General features: G+C 41.8%; 1 protein-coding gene across 11 annotated transcripts in view; it reads right to left on the bottom strand.

Moving 5' to 3' along the window:
- Positions 1 to 24,791, bottom strand: part of TBC1D30 (TBC1 domain family member 30) — a 142,151-nt gene that overhangs the window by 25,270 nt on the left and 92,090 nt on the right. For all 11 annotated transcript variants that reach the window (XM_066369811.1, XM_066369805.1, XM_066369809.1 and 8 more), the window contains one exon: positions 19,435 to 19,540. In XM_066369811.1, the coding sequence (XP_066225908.1) occupies positions 19,435 to 19,540 (106 nt within the window). The remainder of the gene's footprint in view (positions 1 to 19,434; positions 19,541 to 24,791) is intronic.

The raw sequence follows: 24,791 nt of genomic DNA, 5'->3' as shown, positions 1-24,791 counted from the left end.
AAGTGGGGTTGTGAGACACTTGTCAGTGAATTTCAATGGAGTCACCTAAACCAGACCAGATATAAGTCTCTTTCGATTAGGAACTAGATCAGGGGGAAGAAGGCCCAATGATGGTTGGGATTGATGACTGTGCTAAAGATAATTGTAACCCTACTATCATTACTATTAAGAAGCCTAAAGACCCAAGTTGGAATTCAGGAAAAACCTGGGGCCTATAATTATATGTAACTGGACATGATCCTGGTACCTTTTTCACCATTAGAAAACTTCCTACAAAGAACAGACCTCTCCTTCAAGGAGTAGGAAACGGGCTGCCACTCAGGCCACCTAGACCCCGTCAGCCTCCCTGCAGCACACACTCCGGCAGCACCAAAGCTCCCGGACAATAAGACAGGCCCAGACCAGAGCGGAGCTACCACGACTCCAACTGCAGACTCTTTCCCAGTCGAGCCAGGAGAGCAGGACCATAAATTGCCTTTTTACACTCCCAGCCCATTACTAGAAAGACCACACCACCAAGAGATGTATGCCTTAGATTTACTGGATAAGGTATTTCCCTTCTTTAACAGTATGCAGCCTGGAATTACAGAGTCTTGTTGGCTATGCCTTAGTCCCATACCCCCTTTCTATGTAGGGCTGGGGGCCAACACCTCGAGAGAGGGGGAACTGGCTCCCACTACAGTGACCCTTATGAGGGACCGGAACCAGGATCAGATAAAGGATTGTTTCTCTGAAGGATCTCTCACTTTAGCAGAGTTCCATGGGAAAGGAACCTGCTACCTTCTGGCAAATTTCACCTTAGACAACTCCAATTATAGTGACTATTGTCTTAACCAAGAAACCCTACCTGCCACCTTACAGGGCCCAAAAATAAAAAAGGCTCCTGAAGAACTATGGCTTGTGTGCACTCAAGGTATCTTCAAGTGTATAGTCCCCACTCATCCTGAGCTTTGTGTAAGTGCTTATATTATTCCACAGGTATATATGTATGGGGGAGACCCCGAATTCCTCGTTGCTCCCCCTAGGTGGGCGAAACGAGTTCCTCTCCTTATCCCTATCATAGCTACCATAGCAATTGTAGGGTCAGCCTCAGTAGGGACAGCATCCCTCATTCAGGGAGAACTCACCCTCAGACAGTTATCCAAGACCTTCTCCAAAGATACTGCGCTTCTCCAGGAACAGGTAATATACCTCGAGAAGCAAATAGACTCCCTCCTTCAGAATAGGAGAGGGCTAGACCTCCTCCTCCTTAAGCAGGGAGGAGTGTGTGCTGCATTAAGAGAAGAATGTTGTTTTTATGCTAACCACTCTGGAGTAATTAGAGAGAATATCAAGACACTTACAAACAGATTAAGGAACAGGGACCTAGAAGAAGAAAGCCCTAGCTGTTATGCCTCCATGTTCAAGACCTCTCCTTGGTTAACTACCCTCATATCCACAGTTGCCGAACCCCTCCTATTATTCTTATTGGCTCTTGCCTTTGGACCAAAAATCCTTAACAAGCTCCTTGCCTTCGTTAAAGAAAGAATAGAAGTAGTAAAGTTAATGGTGAGTCCCAACCTTATACCATTCTTCCCACTGATGAAGAATCAAGGGTTTGATTTATGCCCAAAAGAGATGGGGAATGTTAGGTTCGAAGAGGTGTGCTGTGGCTGCCAGAGTCTAACTCTTGAAGGAGAAGGAATAGGGAAGTGCTGATAGGGTCCCTGTGAGACTGAGAACAAAGAGATAGGGTCCCTGTGAGGCTGAGAACAAAGAGATCAGCACAAAGCTGAGCAAACATCCTGCATTCTATTGGTTAGACACCCTTATCAGAAGTTTATGTTTGAAATTCGCCAATAAGCTAAACTCTTCCCCTGTTGCTATGTTGTGCGCGAACCCCCTAGCAAATAGCTAATTGCCACATCTGCTTCTGTATAATGCTTACTCACTTAGGGTATATAAGGACCTAGTTGTAAGCGCCAGGCTCGACTCTCAGTTGTAACCCCGTGTGGGTACAGTGTCTCCGAACACCTAGAGAGTTCGGCCCTGCGCAGGTTAAACTTGGCCAATAAAGTAAGATCTAACCCTTGAAAGTCTCCAACGTTTACTCACACGCATGGTGGATTCAACACTCATCTCTCTCCGTTCCTGTCTGTCCCTGTCTATCCCTCTCTCTGACTCTCTCTCTTATCTGTAAATAAAAAATAAAAAAAGAAAGCCCATGCCATTTGGATTCAAGCTTAAAAGATGAAATCATTAATGCTAGAAATCCCAAAATTCCTTCCAAATGAAGTCAGGTATCTCACGGAAGACAATTAGTGGGGTGACCAGCTGAAGATTCACTATAAAATAAAAAAAATTTATTTCTGTGGATTTTATAAAAAGTTATCAGATAATTCCCTTGTCCGGCCTCATGAAGGATGGGTTTGTCTTATCCTGCCTCAGGGTAGATAGCCTGGGTTCTTAGCAAGCTTCTTCAAAGACCACTCAGCAAAAGATATCTGGCCAAAAGGAAATTAGCTTCATTGAGCATTCTTTGTCTATTTTCGTCTTCCTTTCTCTATCATCTACTTATAGTTAGTCCTTCAAAGACAAAATCAGTGTGCCTGAAGGAAAGTTGAAGTATTTTCTTGCTTATATTCACTTCTTTGAAGGTCTCACATGTGTGCAGGCATGTTTCTCCCATGAACATAAGTCTCCCTGGCACAGCACCCCAGTTCTCAGGGGGCCTGAGTAGCTCCAGGTTTCCAACTCTGTAAGTCAGGGATTTACAACCAATTCCAAGAAAGAAATTTTACTCATCATCTTAGAGCCAAAATATGATACACTAATAGAATCGTGGGGTTAGGAAAGAATTTAAACATAATTTAGTTCAATCTCCCTCCCAAGCAAGAGTCCCCTCTAAAGCATCTCCAACAGATGGCTATAAAGGCGCTGCTTAAACATTTCCAGCACACACTGCTTTTTAGGGCAGACGGTTTCAATTTTTGACAGCACTAGTTAATCAAACATTATCTCTCTATTGAACAAGCATCCACATCCTTGTAATTTTCACCCCATCACTGATGAAAAATAGTCAACAGTCCGAGGGTAGATCCCGCCTAGTGGCACATGAGAACTGCCCCAGGAAACAGTACATTATTTTTTTAAAGGAGCTCTGGATTATTTTTTTTTTTTACAGCAACTGAGAGAGTCAGAGAGAGGGATAGACAGGGACAGACAGGAACAGAGAGAGATGAGAAGCATCAATCATCAGTTTTTCGTTGCGACACCTTAGTTGTTTATTGATTGCTTTCTAATATATGCCTTGACCGCAGGCCTTCAGCAGATGAAGTAACCCCTTCCTTGAGCCAGCGACCTTGGGTACAACCTGGTGAGCTTTTCTGCTCAAGCCAGATGAGCCCGCGCTCAAGCTGGCGACCTCGGAGTCTCAAACCTGGGTCCTCCACATCCCAGTCTGATGTTCTATCCACTGCACCACCACCTGATCAGGCGGAAAAAGTACATTATTGACGATCACTTTGGCTTCAGTTTTTCCAAGCATCTATGAACCCTTTTGATAATTACATCTAACTAACTTTTCTTTATATTGCCCTGAAAGAATTTATGAGAATTCTGACAAAGTTGTACTAAAATCCATGTACGTTATGTCATCAGCATTCCCCCAATATCTTTTTATAACATTATCAATTTTTTAAAATAGCCATTGCTAATTAAAAAAAAGTGATGATGAAGTGAGGTCACGGAAATGGTGCTGTGAGCAGTGCGTCCGACAGATCTCCCCAAAATTTCAACAAATTCATCAACTACAGGCAGAAAAATCTATCCTTGGAGCATCCAGGAGTTCCACACACACTGAAGGCGAAAGGGCTGCTTTCACTTGGAACTGAGAGTCAGGAGGGAGCTGAGGGTGTGGAGGAAGCTAACTGCGGCAAAGATGTTCATTCAAGCCGAGGAGGGAGTGTGCCTGTGGTGAGTTAGCCCACGCGAGCAACTGCCCGCCCGCACTCCAGGAGCAACAGCCCGCGCACCCTGAGCAGCCGCCCGCCGGCGTCCCCAGCCACAGGCGCGCCCAGATCACCCCACTCGCCCGCGTGCCCAGAGCACCCCACTCACCCGCACACCCAGAGCACCCCAACCGCGAGCGGCAATCAAGGACTGTGCCAAAGCGAACTTCCCAATGCCCGAGCTTCTCTCCGCGGGCGGGGCATCTCACCCAGCCATTCAAGCTAACAATCAAGCGTCGGGGGAGGGGCATACGGGCAGCTTGCAGTCCATCCTGGAGCACATCTGTGGATCCAATCACTGAAACTAGCTTAACCCACAGTCTGCTCACCTCCCAACTGACCTACGCAGCTCTAATTGACAAGATCTCTCTCAGTTCAGCGATCCAAGACAAGAGGCATGATATTCTTGAGTGCCTCTTGCTAAAGGGGTGGGGGTAACTTCTAATTGACAGAGCTTTCATATTCAGGGATATACACTAAAGAGAGGGATTTGGCAGATGTTAAGACCTGTACTGCAGGCAGAGACTAGGGCATCTTCTTCCCACCAAAACAGGTTACAAAGTGTGGAAAGCCTGGGGAAAGTGGTCCCACAGAGTGCTAGGCGTGCTGAACAGGCCTGGAGGCTCATTGAAAGTCACCTTGAGAGCAATTGGCTCCCAGCCCTGCCTGATTACGCTGGCGGCTCTGAGTGCCAGAGCCTTACCCAGAGCCCTGCATTGAGTGGGGTTAGAGTGGGGATTTGCCAGCTCTTTGAGCCTCTTACTCCCCAGGCAGAGGCAGCGGCAGCCTCATAGCTGGATCACGAGGCTGCTAATTCAGGAAGGGGAGACTAGGAGAGAGGCTCCGGGAAAACAGACTCTCTCATTGTCGGAGCCTGCAAACGCTAACAAGCCTTGACTACCAACGACCTAAGCGTGACACAGGGGCAGAGTCTGGGGTACAGAGTCACCAACCAGGAAGAGGGAGAGGAAAGAAAAAGGAAGAACTTAACCTCTCAAAAATCAAGAAAAATCCACAGACTTTATAACTTGTTCCACTATATTTTTTTGTTTCTTTCATTGTCTGGCCTTTATTATTATTATTTCTATTTCCTCCACCTTGGTCCTTTTATTCTCTTCCCATCTTATTCTTCCTTTTTCTTAAACTACACTACCCATGAGTGTTACATTTTATTTCTTTTCTTCTTCCTTACTCTCCATGATGGTTACACTCCAAAACCCTTAACACTCTCTCTCTGTTTTTTTTTCTTTCCCTTTTTTTCCTTCCTTTCTTTCCCCCTTTTTCTTATTTCTCCCTTTCCATTACTTTCTTCTTTTCTCCTTTTACATTTCCTCTCATTCAATCCTCAATCATGAACAAATTATTTAATTTGGGACTTAAATTGATTTTTTTCTGTGGAATTTTGGGTGTTTTTTACTTTGCTTTTTAACTCATTAGCATTCCTCCCAACCCAGGATCTCCATTCTATTTAGTCTTTGCTCCACTTAATACAATAGTTCTTTTTCTCCTTTTTTCTGTTTCCGTCTTATCCCTCTCATTATCTCTTAGTCGACCATCACTTACAAGCAAATCATTTAATACTTGACCAAGATTTTTTCCTTTTTTGCATTTTGTAGGTCCCTACTTCCTTTTTTGCCCCTTGAACACTTCCCCCCAACTCAGGCCCTCCATTATAGGCAATTTTGTTCCATTTAGCATAATATAATTCACAGGTCATCACGACATTTTCTTAAGGAGGAGGGGAGAGAGGGGAAGAGAAGAAAGAAAAGGGGGAGGGAAATAATAAATTATCATTGGGGTTTTATTGTGGTTTTTTTTTCCCCAAATTATTTTTCCTTTTTTTTTCTTTTACTTTTTTTTTTTACTTTTTATTCTTTATTAATTCTCATTAGTACTATCAACAAGACCACCCTAAGATGCCATTAAAAAAAGGAAATCGAATATCATGGATACAAAAGATAGAGAAGTAACACAAATAGATGTGGAAAAATCTATAGAGAAAAAATTTAATATATTGGAAACCTTGGAGCTAAATGACAAAGAATTTAAAATAGAAATACTAAAAATACTCAGAGATATGCAAGAAAACACAAAAAGGCAATTTAGGAAGCTCAGAAAACAACTCAATGAACACAAAGAATATATTAGTAAGGAAATTGAAACTCTAAAAACAAATCAAACAGATATGAAAAACTCAATTCATGAGCTGAAAAACGAGGTAACAAGCTTAGCTAATAGAACAGGCCAGATAGAAGGTAGGATTAGTGAAATAGAAGACAAGCAACTAGAGGCACAACAGAGAGAAGAAGAAAGAGACTCAAAAATAAAAAAAAAACAAGAAAGCCCTACAGGAATTGTCTGACTCCATCAAAAAGAATAACATAAGAATAATAGGTTTATCAGAGGGAAAAGAGAGCGAAAATGGAATGGAGAATATACTCAAACAAATAATAGATGAGAACTTCCCAAGCCTGTGGAAAGAACTAAAGCCTCAAATTCAAGAAGCAAACAGAACTTTGAGTTATCTTAACTCCAACAAACCTACTCCAAGGCACATCATAATGAAGATGGCACAAACCAACGACAAAGAAAAAATTCTCAAGGCAGCCAGGGAAAAGAAGAATACAACATATAAAGGAAGGCCCATTAGATTATCATCAGATTTCTCCGCAGAAACTCTACAAGCTAGAAGAGAGTGGACCCAAATATTTAAAGCCCAGAAAGAGAGGAACTTTCAGCCAAGAATACTATACCCATCAAAGCTATACTTCAAGTACAAAGGAGAAAGAAAAACATTCACAAATGCAGAAAAGATGAGGAAATTTATCATCAGAAAGCCCCCACTCCAGGAAATACTAAAGGGGGTTATCCAATCAGATTCAAAGAACAAAACAAAACAAAACCACAAGTAACAGCTCTACCAAGAACACAATAAAACCAAATTTAAACTGTGACAACAAAAGAAAAAAAGGGGGGGGGAGAGGATGGAGATTAAAAATAGCAAAGGACGATGAAGTGCAGAAACACTCATAAGATAGGGTACTACCATGAATATGGTAGGTACCTTTTCAATACTTAATGGTAACCATACTTGAAAAAACCACCACAGAAGCACATGACTATAAAAAGGTAGCAACAGAAGAAAGAAGTATGGAATACAAACAAACAAAAACAAAGGATAGAGAAACAAAAGAGAAGAATCAAACAAGATACAAAACTAACAGAAAGCAATTTATAAAATGGCAATAGGGAACCCACAAGTGTCAATAATTACACTAAATGTAAATGGATTAAACTTACCAATAAAAAGACACAGAGTAGCAGAATGGATTAAAAAAGAAAATCCAACTATATGCTGCCTACAAGAAACACATCTAAGCAACAAGGATAAAAACAAATTCAAAGTGAAAGGCTGGAAAACAATACTCCAAGCAAATAACATCCAAAAAAAAGCAGGTGTAGCAATACTCATCTAATAATGCTGACTACAAGACAGAAAAAGTACTCAGAGACAAAAATGGTCATTTCATAATGATTAAGGGGACACTGAATCAAGAAGACATAACAATCCTTAATATATATGCACCAAACCAAGGAGCACCAAAATATATGACAGCTACTTATTGACCTAAAAACAAAAACTGACAAAAATACAATCATACTTGGAGACCTCAATACACCGCTGACGGCTCTAGATTGGTCATCTAAACAGAGAATCAATAAAGATATATTGGCCTTAAACGAAACACTAGAGCACCTGGATATGATAGACATCTACAGGACACTTCATCCCAAAGCGACATAGTATACATTTTTCTCTAGTGTACCTGGAACATTCTCAAGAATTGACCATATGTTGGGCCACAAAGATAACATCAGCAAATTCAGAAAAATTGAAATTGTACCAAGCATAATTTCTGATCATAAAGCCTTTAAACTAGAATTCAACTGCAAAATAGAGGGGGAAAACCCATAAAAATGTGGAAACTAAACAAAATACTTTTAAAAAATGAATGGGTCAAAGAAGAAATAAACGCCGAGATCAAAAGATATATACAGACAAATGAAAATGACAATACGACATATCAGAATCTCTGGGATGCAGCAAAAGCAGTAATAAGAGGAAAGTTCAGATCACTTCAGGTCTATATGAACAAACAAGAGAGAGCCCAAGTGAACCATTTAACTTCACATCTTAAGGGAACTAGAAAAAGAAGAACAAAGACAACCCAAAACCAGCCGAAGAAAGAAAATAATAAAAATCAGAGCAGAAATAAATGAAATAGAGAACAGAAAAACTATGGAAAAAATTAATAAAACAAGGAGCTGGTTCTTTGAAAAGATTAACAAAATTGACAAACCCTTGGCAAGACTCACCAAGGAAAAAAAAGAAAGGACTCATATAAATAAAATCCTTAATGAAAGAGGAGAAATCACCACAGACAACATAGATATACAAAGAATTATTGTAGAATACTATGAAAAACTATATGCCACCAAATTCAACAACCTAGAAGAAATGGATAAATTCCTAGAACAATACAACCTTCCTAGACTGAGTCATGAAAAAGCAGAAAGCCTAAACAGACCAATTAGCAGGGAGGAAATAGAAAAAACTATTAAAAACCTCCCCAAAAATAAAAGTCCAGGCCCAGACGGTTATACTAGTGAATTCTATCAAACATTCAAAGAAGACTTGGTTTCTGTTCTACTCAAAGTCTTCCAAAAAATTGAAGAAGAAGCAATACTTCCAAACACATTTGATGAGGCCAACATAACCCTCATACCAAAACCTGGCAAGGATGGCACAGAAAGAGAAAACTACAGCCCAATATCTCTAATGAATACAGATGCTAAAATACTAAACAAAATACTGGCAAATCAAATACAACAACATATTAAAAAAAATAATACATCATGATCAAGTGGGATTCATCCCAGAATCTCAAGGATGGTTCAATATATGTAAAACAGTTAACATAATACACCATATCAACAAAACAAAGAACAAAAACCACATGATCTTATCAATAGATGCAGAAAAGGCATTTGATAAAATACAATACAACTTCATGTTTAAGACACTCAACAAAATGGCTATAGAAGGAAAATATCTCAACATGATAAAGGCCATATATGATAAAACATCAGCCAACATCATATTAAATAGCAGAAAACTGAGGACTTTCCACCTTAAATCAGGAACAAGACAGGGTTGTCCACTCTCTCCACTCTTATTTAATGTGGTGCTAGAAGTTCTGGCCAGAGCAATCAGACAAGAGAAAGAAATAAAAGGCATCCATATCGGAAAAGAAAAAGTAAAGGTATCGCTTTTTGTAGATGATATGATCCTATACATCGAAAACCCGAAGGACTCCACAAAAAGATTACTAGAAACAATAAACCAATTCAGTAAGGTCGCAGGATACAAAATTAACATACAAAAGTCCATAGCCTTTCTATATGCTAACAATGAAATATTAGAAAACAAACTGAAAAAAATAATCCCCTTCACGATTGCAACAAAAAATAAAATACCTAGAAATAAACATAACAAAGAATGTAAAGGACCTATATAATGAAAACTACAAAGCATTGTTTAGAGAAATCGAAAAAGACACAATGAGATGGGAAAATATTCCTTGTTTTTGGATAGGAAGAATAAATATAATCAAAATGGCCATATTACCCAAACCAATTTTATAAATTTAATACAATTCCCATCAAAAGTCCTATGACATTTTTTAAAGAAATGGAACAAAAAATCATCAGATTTATATGGAACTATAAAAAACCCCGAATAGCCAAAGCAATCCTAAGGAAAAAAGAATGAAGCTGGGGGCATTACAATACCTGACTTCAAGCTATATTATAGGGCCACGACAATCAAAACAGCATGGTATTGGCAGAAAAATAGACACTCAGACCAATGGAACAGAATAGAAAGCCCAGAAATAAAACCACATATGTATGGTCAAATAATTTTTGATAAAGGGGTCAACAACACACAATGGAGAAAACCTCTCAACAAACAGTGCTGGGAAAACTGGAAAGCCACATGCAAAAGAATGAAACTCGACTACAGCTTGTCCCCGTATACTAAAATTAATTCAAAATGGATCAAAATCCTAAATATAAGACCTGAAACAATAAAGAACATAAAAGAAGACATAGGTACTAAACTCATGACCTGGGTTTTAAAGAACATTTTATGAATTTGACTCCAAAGGCAAGAGAAGTGAAGGCAAAGATAAATGAATGGGACTACATCAGACTAAGAAGTTTTTGCTCAGCAAGAGAAACTGAGAACAAAATAAACAGACAGCCAACTAAATGGGAAATGTTATTTTCAAACAACAGCTCAGATAAGGGCCTAATATCCAAAATTTACAAAGAACTCAACAACAAACAAACAAACAATCCAATAAAAAATAGGAAGAGGACATGAACAGACACTTCTCCCAGGAAGAAATACAAATGGCCAACAGATATATGAAAAGATGCTCATCTTCAATAGTTATTAGAGAAATGCAAATCAAAACTACAATGAGATACCACCTCACACCTGTTAGATTAGCTATTATCAACAAGACAGGTAATAGCAAGTGTTGAAGAGGCTGTGGAGAAAAAGGAACTCTCATTCACTGTTGGGGGGACTGTACAACCATTATGGAAGAAAGTATGGTGGTTCCTCAAAAAATTGAAAATAGAACTACCTTATGACCCAGCAATCCCTCTACTGGGTATATACCCCCAAAACTCAGAAACATTGATACGTAAAGACACATGTAGTCCCATGTTCGTTGCAGCATTGTTCACAGTGGCCAAGACATGGAAACACCCAAAAAGCCCTTCAATAGAAGACTGGATAAAGAAGATGTGGCACATATACACTATGGAATACTACTCAGCCATAAGAAATGATGACATCGGATCATTTACAACAAAATTGTGGGATCTTGATAACATTATACGGAGTAAAATAAGTAAATCAGAAAAAAACAAGAACTACATGATTCCATACATTGGTGGGACATAAAAACAAGACTAAGAGACATGGACAAGAGTGTGGTGGTTACCAGGGGTGGGGGGAGGGAGGATGCGGGAGGGAAGGAGGGAGAGGGGAAGGGGAGGGGGAGGGGGAGGGGGAGGAGCACAAAGAAAACTAGATAGAAGGTGACGGAGGACAATCTGACTCTGGGAGATGGGTATGCAACATAATTGAATGACAAGATAACCTGGACATGTTTTCTTTGAATATATGTACCTTTATTTATTAATGTCACCCCATTAACATTAATAAAAATTTATTAAAAAAAAAAGTGATGTGATGTCCCAGATACACAGGAGAAGTAACCATTTCACATACAAAGCATTTGCTTCTCCATCCTTCTCCCTCTCCCTTCTCTCTCTCTCTCTCTCTTCCCCTTCTGCAGCCAAGTCTCCACCTGGAGCAAGTTGGCCCATGGTGCTGAGGACCACCCCATGGCCTCCACCTCAGGCGCTAGACTGGCTCAAATTGCAACAGAGTAATGACCCCAGGTGGGCATGCCAGTGGATCCCAGTCGGGTGTATGCAGGAGTCTGTCTGCACCCCCCCCCCCACCCCCACCGCCTGGACTCCGCTTCTCACTTAAAAAAATAAGTGATGTGATTTACAGGGGTTAAAAAAAAGAGATCAGTTTGTGTTTGGCACTGAGAACGGAAAGCAATGGGAAAGATGAAACATGGGGAGTCTTTTCATCGCTGCACTTACCTTACACAGTCCACGCTTTTTCATCTGGAGCCATTTTCGATTTGCTGGCAGACTGAAGGCCTACCATAAATGGATCCCAGTCATTGAATTAATTTTTTTTAAAGAGTGGATACAGAATATGAGTGACTTGAAATGACATTCAGCATTTCTCTCCTTAATACTCTATGATACCACGGAAAACCAACCTGTCTAGCCAAAACCAGCCAAACCACCCACACACACTTAACATAGGCATTTAGATTTAGGTACCGCTGAAATTATATTTCCTTTTCATTATTCACATGCTTTTACAAGGAATGTGAAAACATAAATTGTATAAAATTAGGCTCAGTTTATCATCACTCAGGTATTTCCTTTGGCAGGAAATATGCTACTAAAAGGGAACCTAATTAATCAAACCACAGCCTACATTTTTCCTCTAGGATTCTCTTAAAGCTGGGTAATAAGGTGGTACTCTTTCTCCTCATACCTGACGATGGAAATTCCGAGAGGACAAAGATGACAGGTGTGTCTAAAAATAGCTCATTCATTCTGGGAGTGTTTGAACTTTAAGTGAAATGAAATGTTGCCTTATTCTTTTAAGAGGATTTCAAGCTTTTAGAAAGACATGTTTTCAGTAAGGTGGAAGCAGTGTGTAGGTAGGTGCTGGGAAACATCACTGAGCCAGGGTCAAGGTCTTGGGTTCCTGTCCTGGTTCTGCCACTAGACAACCTAAGAAAGTGGTTACATACTGGCTCTCCACATCTTAGTATCCTCTCTGTAAAGTGGTAGAGTTAGATTAAGTTGATTTTTAAGCTTCTTTTAAACCAGAGTTTCTCTAAGTACTTTTTAAAAGCCATCTGTATCAGAACCACCCATGGAGCAAATACCTGAATTTTAATGTATTCCTGTGATGTCTCTTATACAGAATCAAGTTTGAAAACCACCACCTCAAGTGCTAATGTTCTATGATTCTGTGATGTCACTGAGCAACCAGCTGTATTCTTAGAACCACGCTAGATGTTATGGAGATACAGAGTAATATGAGGCCTCTATCATTAAGAAACTTGCTTCTTCTTATTTTTTTCCTTTTTTTTTTTTTTTTAAATCTTATTTTTATTAATTTTAATGCAGTGACATTGCTAAATCAGGGTACATATGTTCCGGGAAAACATCTCCAGATTATTTTGACCTTTGATTATGCTGCATACCCCTCACTCAAAGTCAAATCATCCTCCATCACCTCTATCTGATTTTCTTTGTGCCCCTCCCCTCTCCACTGCTTCTTCTTTAGAAAATAAGATGAACACATTTGAAATAGATCAAACAATATCAAATAATCCTTAATAGCAATAAATCAATTGTTGGAAATCTTAAATACTGGAGGAGTATGGAGGAGGGATCAGTAAGCAAGGCTGAGGTAATAAGAGGCTGTGTGGGGTGGGGGAGAAAGAGACTGAGTAGGATCCAGGTGGGCAGATAGGATTTTCAGAGTGTCAGAGGGAGGCACTGCCCTTTCACAGGAATGGGCATGGACTAAAAGGGCTGGGTGAGAACAGAGCTATGAGCAGGGGAATATGTTCTGGTATGAAGTAGGAGGGAATAAGGCGAGTCATGGGGCAGCCACAGTGCACCTCTGATGCAGCCTGTCTGAAAGCTAGCTCATCTTCCTCTCCTGATATACTTACCCTCCTCTTTCTAAGCCAGAAACATGTGGGTTGCCCTTGTCTCCATTTCTTTCTCCATCACATCATATTCATTTTCTGTGGCCAAGTTCTATCAATCTCACCTTCTAAGAACTGTTTCTATTCCATTTTTGTTTCTACCCTTCACTGCTCCCCACAGGCCTCCTGCCATCAAACTTGACCCTCCCATCACGTTCACCCTTCATAGAGCTGCCCACGTAGTCAATCTAAGAAACAATTCGTACCATTTCCCTCCTCTCCTTAAAACCTTTCAGGTCCACAGCTCTTCTTTTTCCCTTCCCAAAGACTCCACAGAAGCCCTAGAACTCCAGCAACTTTTTCACAACCACTGACCTGAAAAATCACAGCCAAGCTCCTTACCATGGGCTGCAGTCTTCTCTAACCCATCCCTGAACACCTAACTCCTGTAGTCTTCTTCACACACCACAAAGGTTTCCACTGCCATGCTTTTTCACTCACCCTACCCCTCAACCAGAAATTGCCTCTCTTCTCTGCATCACTGTTTCCAACACATACAAACACACACAAATTTGCATGTGTGTACACCCATGTACATGCACATGTACATGTATACATGCATGTGTACACACACACAAACACACTCAGCCTGATCAATTGCTATTAGTCTTCAAAGGTAAAATCAGAAATTAATACCCTCAAGGAAGACTTATGACATAGAGAAGTTCAATAAATATTTGCAGATGTTAACATAGAACCTTGGAAACAAGCTGAAGCATATTATTCACTACAGTTAATAACAAGAAAGCACTGAAGGTTTTATAAATAACAATGAAACGGTCCAAACAATAAGGGTAGACTATTACTCTGGCGGCAAAATGCTGATTGTATTAGAGCAGAAGGAATCTGGAAGAAGGGGTATCCGATAGATAAAATGGCTACAAGGGGTCCGTTCCCTCCTTGTAGAGGGCTAGACGCTGGCTCCCCATACATGGGGAACTCTCAGTCAGCCATCCCCAAGACAACGCCTCTAGGCTTTCTTCTAAAAAGCCTCCAGACCTTGGGTTTAGCCCTGGATCTCAAGCAACGCACCTTCTTTTCTACTGCAACACCGCTTGGCCTCAGTATAAACTGGACAATTCATCCAAGTGGCCTGAAAACGGGACTTTTGATTTTAACATCCTGAATGACCTTAATAATTTCTGCTGGTCAAACAAAAAGTGGTCCGAGATCCCTGATGTCCAGGCCATTTTTGCATTCAGGTCACAACTCACTCTCTGTCACTCTTGCTCTTCCTCTCAAATATTTCTTCTCTACTTAAAACCAAAGGATCCCCCTGCTCTGGAGGACCCTTCTAGTGTGTCTCCCTTTGATCCTGCCGACCACAGACACCCACCCACCCCCACCTTCTCCTCCTGCTCCCCAACCTCCTGATTCCCAGGATGTACCCCGGGCATAACCAGAGCCCCCTCCCTATTCAGTGCCACCACTCTCCCCACCTCCCCCCATATTTTCCTTCAACCACCGACCCTTTCTTCGCCAGTGCATATCTGTTCTGGGACAGTCTTCCACCCTGCTCCCTCCCTACCTCAGCCCCCATCTTAGAATGCCCTTTATGAAGGTAGCTGGGGTCAAGGGCATTGTCTGAGTCCACATCCCTTTTTCCTTAACAAACCTATCGCAAGTATCTAAAAGTCTCGGTTCCTTTTCTACAGACCCTACCAACTACAGAAAGGAATTTGAGTATCTCACCCAGTCCTATGAATTTACTTGGCATGATCTCCATGTAATCCAAGGAGAAGGAACGTATTTGGACCCATGCCTAGGCCCATGCTAACTCTGTTCATCAGCAAGCCCCCAATCAACTATTAGGCTATGAGACTGTCCCCTCCCATGACTCCCACTGGGACTACCAGACAGAAGGGGCAGGTAGACAAAACTGGGATCACATGATCCTTTGCCTCAAAGAGGGTCTTAAGAAGGCAGTCCATAACCTCCCAAATTATGAGAGGTTAAAGTGATCGCCCAGCAACCTACCTTTACATCCCACTTTCTTCCTCTCACGCCTCATGGAGGCTCCTCAGAGATACACCACCCTGGACCCTCTATCACAGAAGGGCAACTAGTCCTTCACATGAATTTCATTTCCCAGTCCGCACTCGACATCTGGTGCAAATTACAGAAGTTAGAGGATGGCCCTTGAACCCCTCAATGGGATCTCTTAAAACTGGCCTTTAAGGTCTTTAATAACTAAGATGAGGGGCAAAGAAACAGAAGGTAGGTGAATACCAGATGCTTGCTGCTATCATCAAGGGCCTGCAGGGCCAGCAGTCATGAAATGGTCGAAACAGACCTCAGGCCAAGGGCCAAATAACAATAATGCCCCACCTGGCACCTGCTTCAAGTGTGGCAATGAAGGTCACTGGGCCAGCAAGTGCCCTAATGCAGGCCAGCCCCCAAAGCCTTGTCCCCTTTGCAGTGGGCTCCACTGAAAGTCAGACTGTGATCATACCTCTCAAGGTAAGACCTCACCCCTTCCTAGGCTGGCTGGCCCCTCCTTTCTGAGCTGATAGGCCTGGCCGCTGAAGACTGAAGGTGCCTGAGGATGAACGGATGCCCCAACAATCATCACATCTTCTGAACCTTGGGTAACCTTGATGGTGGCAGGCAGGCACATTTCTTTTCTCATTGACACAGGGGCAAACTACTCTGCTGCCTGCATACAGAGGTACTCGGTATCTTGGTTGTGGGCATTGACGGCCAGGTCTTCCAGCCCCGTTCTACTGCTCCTCTGTCCTGGTCCTTAGGGGCCCAGACCTTACCCATGTCTTATTAATTCTGCCCTCAGGACCCACACTGATCCTAGGATGAGACATCTTGTCTAAGCTACATGCCACCCTTACTTTCTGTACTACCCCTGGGGACATGCCAGACCCTTCAGGGTCTGCTAACCTCCTACTCCTCTTACAAATAGCTGGGAATCACTTAACTAAACCTTCCCTGCCTTCTGCCTTTTCCCAGCTCCCTGGTCACCCCTTCAGTAGCCTGTCCTATGCCCCAGTTCAGATGAGGGTTAAGGATCCCAATCAGTTCCCATCACAGACTCTGCACAATGAGGGCTCAAACCCATTATCACTCACCTGCTCCATAACAGACTCCTCCACCCCTCTAACTCCCCTTTCAATACCCCAATCCTCCCTGTGAAGGAACCTGACAGGTCCTATCAGCTCATCCAGGACCTTCATCTTGTCAATCTGGTAGCACAACACTTACACCCAGTTGTCCCCAACCCACATACTATTCTCTCCCGAATTCTGGCTGGAACTTCCCACTTGATGGTACCACACCTAAAAGATGTTTTCTTCACTATCTCTTACCCTCTAATTCACAAGACCCCTTTGCCTTTACCTGAGCTGATGCTGACACACACTTATCCCAGCAGCTCACTTGGGCGGTCCTACCCCAAGGGTTCTGGGATAGTCCTCACCTCATTGGACAGGCCCTAGTGACCAATTGACAGGTTTTAGATTTAAGACCCTCTACCTTTATACAGTACGTTGATGATTTACTCCTCGGAGCCCCTCAGAACAAGATTCAAAGAATCAAACTGTCCACCCTCTCAACTTCCTTGCAGAATGGGGTTAAAGAGTATCTCCCAAAAAGGTACAATTTTATATCCCAACAATCACCTACCTAGGTCTAGCCCTCACTCCCACCTCCCAAGAAATTCCCCCAGACCGGCTCTCCCCCATCTCTTCCTTGCCAGTCCCCAAAACAGAGCAGGACGTCCTCTCCTTCCTGGTCTTGTGGGGTATTTCCAATGGTAGAGCCTTCCTTCGCTCTGTCAGCCACGCCCCTTTATCTAGCCACCAAGGAAAATCTATCAGAAACCACAGACCCAACAGCTCCCATCAAAACCCCCTTTCTCTGGTTAAGACAGGCCCTCATCGCAGCTTCTGCTCTAACTCTACCAGATCTCTCTAAACCATTACAGGTAGAAGAAAAAACCCAAAGGACCTCAGAAAATGCAGCCTGGCTCAAAGCTTTCAGCCAAGAAGGGCTTGAAGATTCCACCTAGTATAGAGGATGCTCTGCCAAAATTAACCTGATTATTATCTTTCATAGCCCCGCTAGTGACCCTCCTATTAATACTACTCTTTGGCCCCTGTCTTTCAGGATTGTCATGTGCTTCATAGAGAATCAAGTTCAGACTCACCAATGAAACTGTTGGCCAGTTATTCCTCCTCCAGGCCTCTCACAGATACCGGTAAACCAGCAAATGTAGGTTTTCTCTCTTAGGTGTCCACGACACTCCTTCTCATCTTAAAGCAGTCTTAAGAGAACAACACCCCCTATCTTTTAATTCTAGAACAAAACAGGAATGCTATATAAAATGGCTACTCAGCCACCATCTTTCTTATGAACAATGCAGACCTGAAGGAGGAAGAAGGACTTGCCTACTGAGTAGTCCAGCTCAGATCTCCCTTGCAGCTGGATGCTGATAAGGGACAATTGGATCAGGGTTCAGACAATTTTGAGGAATTGTGGCGCCACTCCCAACCACAACCAAAAGAAGCGTCACCTTTGCCCAAGGCCCTTTGACAAACCCATATAACTCCTACCCCATCCCTCCGCTGAGCCAACCGGCCAGGGCCTGAGCGTTTATTTTCTAACCTGTTGACTGGGCCCCAGTACCCAAAAGTGACCACAGGCATGGAAACCAACATAAAAGTAAACACTAAAAACAAGACAAAGGAGAGTGAAATCACAGAGAAAAAGTAACTAAGGCCCAGGGACAACCTTGGAAAGACCTATAAGCTGGTGAGTGGACAAGAGGAAGAATGTATGGCCAGTAGCCATGGCCACCATCACAGCCGCCTGGCCTACGCAGGTTCCCATTTAATTCGGATCAATCATAGAGAAACAACAGAGCCAAGAAATGGTGGGTCATCCTTTATTCCTGCTCGCAACCAGCGGGCAAGAAAACACACACACAGCGGGAAACCACTTCCCTTTCCGTTCAGGGCTCCCAAAGCCACTGACTTTCTCCGGTTTTTGCTAGAATCAAAGGCCTCATCAGCCTCACTCAGTCCCCTCTGCATGCCTCCATTTTGGCTCCTCCTCTCCCCACGTGGCCTCCCTGCCCTGCTACAACATGGTCTCCTCCTCTCTACAACAACGTGGTCTCTCCTCTTTCTTCCAAAATGGCCTCCTAGCTCCTCCGTTTAAACCTTTTCCCGGGACAACCCCTCCTCCAGCACACATTAGTATAACCAAGCCCCTTCCCAAGCATAAAGGTAATCAACATTATCACCTGGGCAACAGCCATCCATGTGGGCAGCGCCATCTTTAATAAAGTGAGTATAAAATTACAGTTTCCAAACTTATCTGCCCAACAAAGAAGCAGAAAGAAAAGTGGTCAAAAGCATCAGAGGAGAATAAAGATAAAATTATGTTACAGAACCTACTGGAAGAGAAATTGTTAATAAACCTGCTCTTGTTTACACTCACTGTCGATATGAATGACTTGGTAAATATGATTTTGAGTTAGAGTAACATACCAGAAAATAACAAAACCTATCAAGTCTTTCATATTGAAATTTATGATCCACATATATGAGTTGAAAATATAGGCAAAACAAACCAAAATGCTGATTATAATAATCTCCTTTTATCCTCAATAATTCCTCCCCCAAAATAATTACTTCATTCCACAAGTCTCCCCTTAAGGCTAAGAATCAGACTAAGAAACAGCACCTGGTAATCTAAGGGTTTTTTCAGTTTTTAATTTATTTTTGTATTGTACCTCATGATCTTTAAGCAAGAAGTTTGAATAAAGGCCACCACAAATATCCATTATTCATTTCTTCCTTCTTCTTGTGACAACAGTTAAGATTCTTATCAAATTATATATAGACTCTTGTTCAACTAAAAAGCTAAAACTGAGGGCTGGCCAAATATACTTCCCAAGACTGCTGCGCTGGCCCCGCTTGCTCCCACCAAGCCTGGGATGCCCTAAGCCAAGGCGGGACATGCTACCCACTCACCTGCATGAGGTCATGGCTTTCCAGAAGATCATTCTCTAGCATCTCCTGAGTGAGGTGCCCCATGGTGCTGTAAAATTCATCTGCTGTTTCACAACATTCAATCTGCCTAGAGGCAGAAAGGACAGAAAAGGCATTGTTTAGGACACCCAGGTTGTCTATCAGGAGTGTGCTCCAGGTGTAACAAGATATGCTGCCTCTTACATTAAATCAATCACATTAGCAATCAACAAAAATCAAAATTCTGGGACATGCTATATACAGAGAAAAGATTTTTTTAAATGCCAGGCTGACCAGGAGGTGACACAGTGAACACATTGTCCTGGGATGCTTAGGACCCAGGTACAAAACCCCCAAGTCACTGGCTTGTGCCCAAAGGTCACTGGCTTGAAGCCTAAGGTTGAAGAGGTCACTGGCTTGGCTGAAGCTCCCCTAGTCAAGGCACATGAGAAAGCAATCAATGAACAACAAAGTACTGCAATTATGAGCTGATGCTTCTCATCTCTCTCCCTTCCTGTCTGTCCCTGTCTCTCCCTCTCTCTCTCTCATTCACTCTAAAAAAACAAACAAAAAAAAACACCACCAAAGGCAACACAGAGGTACCTATTATAGGATGAGCTCCCATCTTCCCTACACTGGTCCTCAGCCTCACAGCACTACCAGTTGCACTTTTATTGCTTCCATGGGACACATTTTACAAATCAGAATATCCCCTACTCATGAGAAATCACAACCATGAAATTAGGTATAAAGAACAGTTATCCCCAGTAGGAAATCTGTTGCTCCTAATCTAAAAACTGGGATGTCAGTGATAGACTGAAAGAAACCACAGTAGGAATAAAAGATGAGAAATACTGGATCTCAATCTGCATATTTCATCAGATCACAGGATGTTTTCACAGGCAGAATTTTTTCAGTTCTTCTCAGGGCACTGCTGCTAGGTGGATATTACACCCTGTTCCTTGCATTTGGTTCTACACAGAAATAAAGAATCTGTCACCTGGCAACCTGTGAGGTGATGTAGACTTTAATCCTTCTTGAGGTAAAAAAAAAAAAAAAAAAAAGGAATAGTCCAAACCAGAGAGCAGTGTGTATTTTGTTTTATCTACTGTGACATCTTTATATAGGAGGATGACTCTATTTGCCCACCAACCACAAGAGACATACTATGACATATACTAATGTTGGGGGATTTTCATAAAGCTATCCCCCCAAAATTATAATGATGGAAACACTTCAGGTTCTGGAGTGCTATTCAAATCTCATTGCCACCATCATGTAAATAAATGAAATAAACTGTTGAAGTGTTATTTTTAAAAATATATGGAGTAGCACATGAGCATCAATTAAAAAAATGGGATGTTTACCCTGGGGAATGAAGAAGAGAAATAATGCTTAAGATGCATGTTGTGCCTGACCTGTGATGGCGCAGTGGATAAAGCACTGACCTGGAATGCTGAGGTTGCCGGTTCAAAACCCTGGGCTTGCCTGGTCAAGGCACATATGGGAGTTGATGCTTCCTGCTCTTCCCCCCCTTCTCTCTCCCCACTCCTCTTTAAAAAAGTGAATAAATAAAATTTTAAAAATATTTAAAAAAAGATGCATGTTGAAAGATATTCTCCAGGTTGACAAGGAAGAAAAAGCATTCCAATGATGTGGACGCATGAGAGGGCAGCAAGCTCTGCTTAGGGAACTGCATGTAGCTCCACATGACCAAGGTTGGGGCGTGGGGGACAGTTTGCAAGGCCAGAAGGAGCCAGTGAAGGCTGAGAGAGAACCACAAACACATTGCCTGCCAGGTGAGCCCTTTCAGGGCGACCATCACTGACAGGCTCTTACTAGGGAGTATGGGAGATGGGACCTTGGCAAGGTCAACTTGAAGGTGGCGCAATAGGTGTGGGTATGATGGGGATACCAGGGAAGATACATCAAGAGAGGCCAGGCCCTGGCCGGTTGGCTCAGTGGTAGAGCGTCAGCCTGGCATGCAGGAGTCCCGGGTTCGATTCCTGGCCAGGGCACACAGGAGAAGCACCCATCTGCTTCTCTACCCCTCCCCCTCTCCTTCCTCTCTGTCTCTCTCTTCCCCTCCCTCAGCCAAGGCTCCACTGGAGCAAAGTTGGCCCAGGCGCTGAGGATGGCTCTATGGCCTCTGCCTCAGTCACTAAAATGGCTCTGGTTGCAACAGAGCGATGCCCCAGATGGGCAGAGCATCGCCCCCTGGTGGGCATGCCGGGTGGATCCCAGTCGGGTGCATGCAGGAGTCTGTCTGACTGCCTCCCCATTTCCAACTTCAGAAAAATATAAAAAAAAAAAAAGAGAGAGGGGCCAGGCATGGGGTAATGAGGGAGCGAGCCAAGGATGCCAGTGAAAGTGAGCTGATGCTCTATAACTTATATATTCTCAAAGTAACCATGGTAAAATCAGTTGACCCTGGCCAGTAGCTCAGTAGATAGAGCATCAGCCTGGCATATAGATGGCCTGGATTTGATTCCTGGTCAGGGCACACAGGAGAATTAACCATTTGCTCCTCTCCCCCACCCTCTCCCTCTTCTCTCTCTCTTCCCCTCCTGCAGTCAGTTGCTCAATTGGTTTGAGCATTGCCCTCAATGCTGAGGACAGCTCGGTTGGTCTAGCACTAAAAATGGCTCGGCTGTGAGCCATCAGCCCTAGACAGGGTTACCAGGTGGAGCCCAGTTCGGATGCAGGCAGGAGTCTCACTATTTCCCTTCCTCTCATCTAGAAATAAATAAATAAAACAAAACTCATGTAGAATTACATTGAACAAAGACTCTGAAATATTTAAAATTCTACTAGTCTGATTCACATATCCCCTGAGCTGCATAACAATAGCCATTTATTACACTGGGGAACAATTTTTTTTTCATTTTGTGTTACATGAGGTTTTAGAACTGGTTCTATATATATATCTGCATTGCTGATTCCAAATCTGAAATCTGTTTTTTGGTGCATGCTCTAGTTTTTATGCAATTTTAATTTCTTTTTGTTACAGTTAATGCCATGCATTGGTTTTTAAATTGGAGTTAAAGGGCAACAACTCTTGAATTGGACATAACCACAAGGCAATTAATGTTTTACAATCATCACTTTTACATAATTGTACTTGTTTTTAAATGTAAAAAATAATTATCTGATAAAAACACACTCTTATTTTAAGATTGAATCATGGCTTCTTTAAATAGGCGTAAATGTAAGAATAGTCCTGACACCTTCTGTTATATATGTGGCTGTTACACACTTCAACGTCAAAGGCGCAATATTTCATCATTTGTGACACGTGCATATATTGCCTATTTTCAGCAGTTCCAACTGGTTATTCAATTCATCTGCGAGAAGATTATAATGCCATAAAAATTGTCCTCAACTTTCTGAAGTATGAGAAGCATAACTAGATCATTTGTGTGGATCTTAAAATGGTAAATTTCCTGCTAGGACAACAAAGAGGTTTCATGAAGTATCCTTGCTTTCTGTGTTTGTGGGACAGCCGAGCTTGGGAGAAGCACTGGACACAGAAGGAGTGGCCGAAACATGAAGCTCTGGAAGTAGGGATGCAAAATATTGTGAATGAACCTGTAGTTAATCGAGACAGGATTTTTCCCCCACTTCACATCAAACTTGGCTTAATGAAGCGGTTTGTTCAGGCTTTGAATAGAAAAAGTGAACGCTTTCAACATATTATTTGTTTTTTCCTGCCTTGTCTTTCCAGAAGATAAAAGCAGGTGTATTCGATGGACCTTAAATTCGAACCCTCATACGTGATGAAGAATTTGCCAGGAAGATGAATAAGGAGGAGAAAGCAGCATGGCAGTCTTTTGTGGCAGTTACAAAGAACTTCCTTGGCAACAAAAAAGCAAAAAACTATGAACTTCTGGTTCAAAGGATGTTGTTGGCTTTCCGCAACATTGGATGTAACATCAGCGTTAAGATTCACTTCCTAAACAGTCATCTTGATAAGTTTCCTGAAAATCTTGGAGCTGTTAGTGATGAGCAGACTACTGTTGGAGCATCAAACCAGATTGTCCTCAACAAGTACACAAATGCAAGAGCTACAAATGCAAATTTTTGCCTGAATAGAATTTAAATAAGTGTTACGCAAATTTTATGATAAAAATGTTTTAATATGTTCTGTTTCAAAATTGAAGACAAATTCTGATGCAATCATATCTTTTAGTATATTAGTGTATTTACTGCATTATATAAATTATTATATTTTCACAAAGATGATGCCCAAGAAGACATTCTACTTCATTATGTTAAACCAGGGGTAGTCAACGTTTTTATACCTACCGCCCACTTTTGTATCTCTGTTAGTAGTAAAATTTTCAAACCGCCCACCGGTTTCACAGTAATGGTGATTTATAAAGTAGGGAAGTAACTTGACTTTATAAAATTTATAAAGTAGATTTACAGCAAGTTAAAGCATATAATAATAATTACTTACCAAGTATTTTATGTCAGATTTTCGCTAAGTCTGGCAGAATAAATCTTTATAAAACAACATGCTACAGTTAAATCTATCTTTTTATTTATACTTTGGTTGCTCCGCTACCGCCCACCATGAAAACTGGAATGCCCACTGGTGGGCGGTAAGGACCAGGTTGACTACCACTGTGTTAAACTAAATGTTGAAAATTTTACAATCAGATGAAAACCTAAAATCTTGAATTGCAAAAAAAACTGTAGCTTACAGAGAAAAACTAATGTCAGATTTGTGATCAGCACACTTGAATTAGTTAAGTATAAGTGTTTTTGTGGATGCAACAAAAATTTTGTTCCCTAGTGTTATCAGTGTATTCACATTATTAAAACCACACAGTTTAGCCCTGGCTGGATAGCACAGTTGGTTAGAGCTTCATCTGGAAGCACAGAGGTTGCTGTTTCGATCCCAGTTACGGCCCACACAGGAACAAATTGATGTTTCTGTCTGTCTCTCTCTCTCTCTCTCTTCCTTCCATCCTTCCTCTCTTGATAAAATAAATAAATAAATAAATAAATAAATAAATAAATAAATAAATAAATCACACAGATTCCAGAGCCAAGACACATGGGTTCAAAATCAGGCCCTTCTATTTCTAACTGTATGACTTTGGGCAATGAACTTCTCTGTCTTTCAGTTCCCACATCTGTAAAATGGGGATAATAACAGGACCTCATAGGATGATGGTGAGTACCAAACGCATTAACTTTACATGTAGAGTGCTCAGAGCAATGCCTGTCCATTCCAAGTACTCGATGAATATCAGATTTAGAAGTGTAGCTACTATTATTTCAACACTATGACACTGTGCAATGACCATATGGATAAATTCTGATCCTACAGACAATGAACAGATGGGAATAAA

This window comes from Saccopteryx leptura, chromosome 2 (genome assembly GCF_036850995.1).
Source record: "Saccopteryx leptura isolate mSacLep1 chromosome 2, mSacLep1_pri_phased_curated, whole genome shotgun sequence".
NCBI lineage: Eukaryota > Metazoa > Chordata > Mammalia > Chiroptera > Emballonuridae > Saccopteryx > Saccopteryx leptura.
Note: the sequence above shows the minus strand (reverse complement) of the source record. Positions and strands in the feature narration are given on the sequence as shown.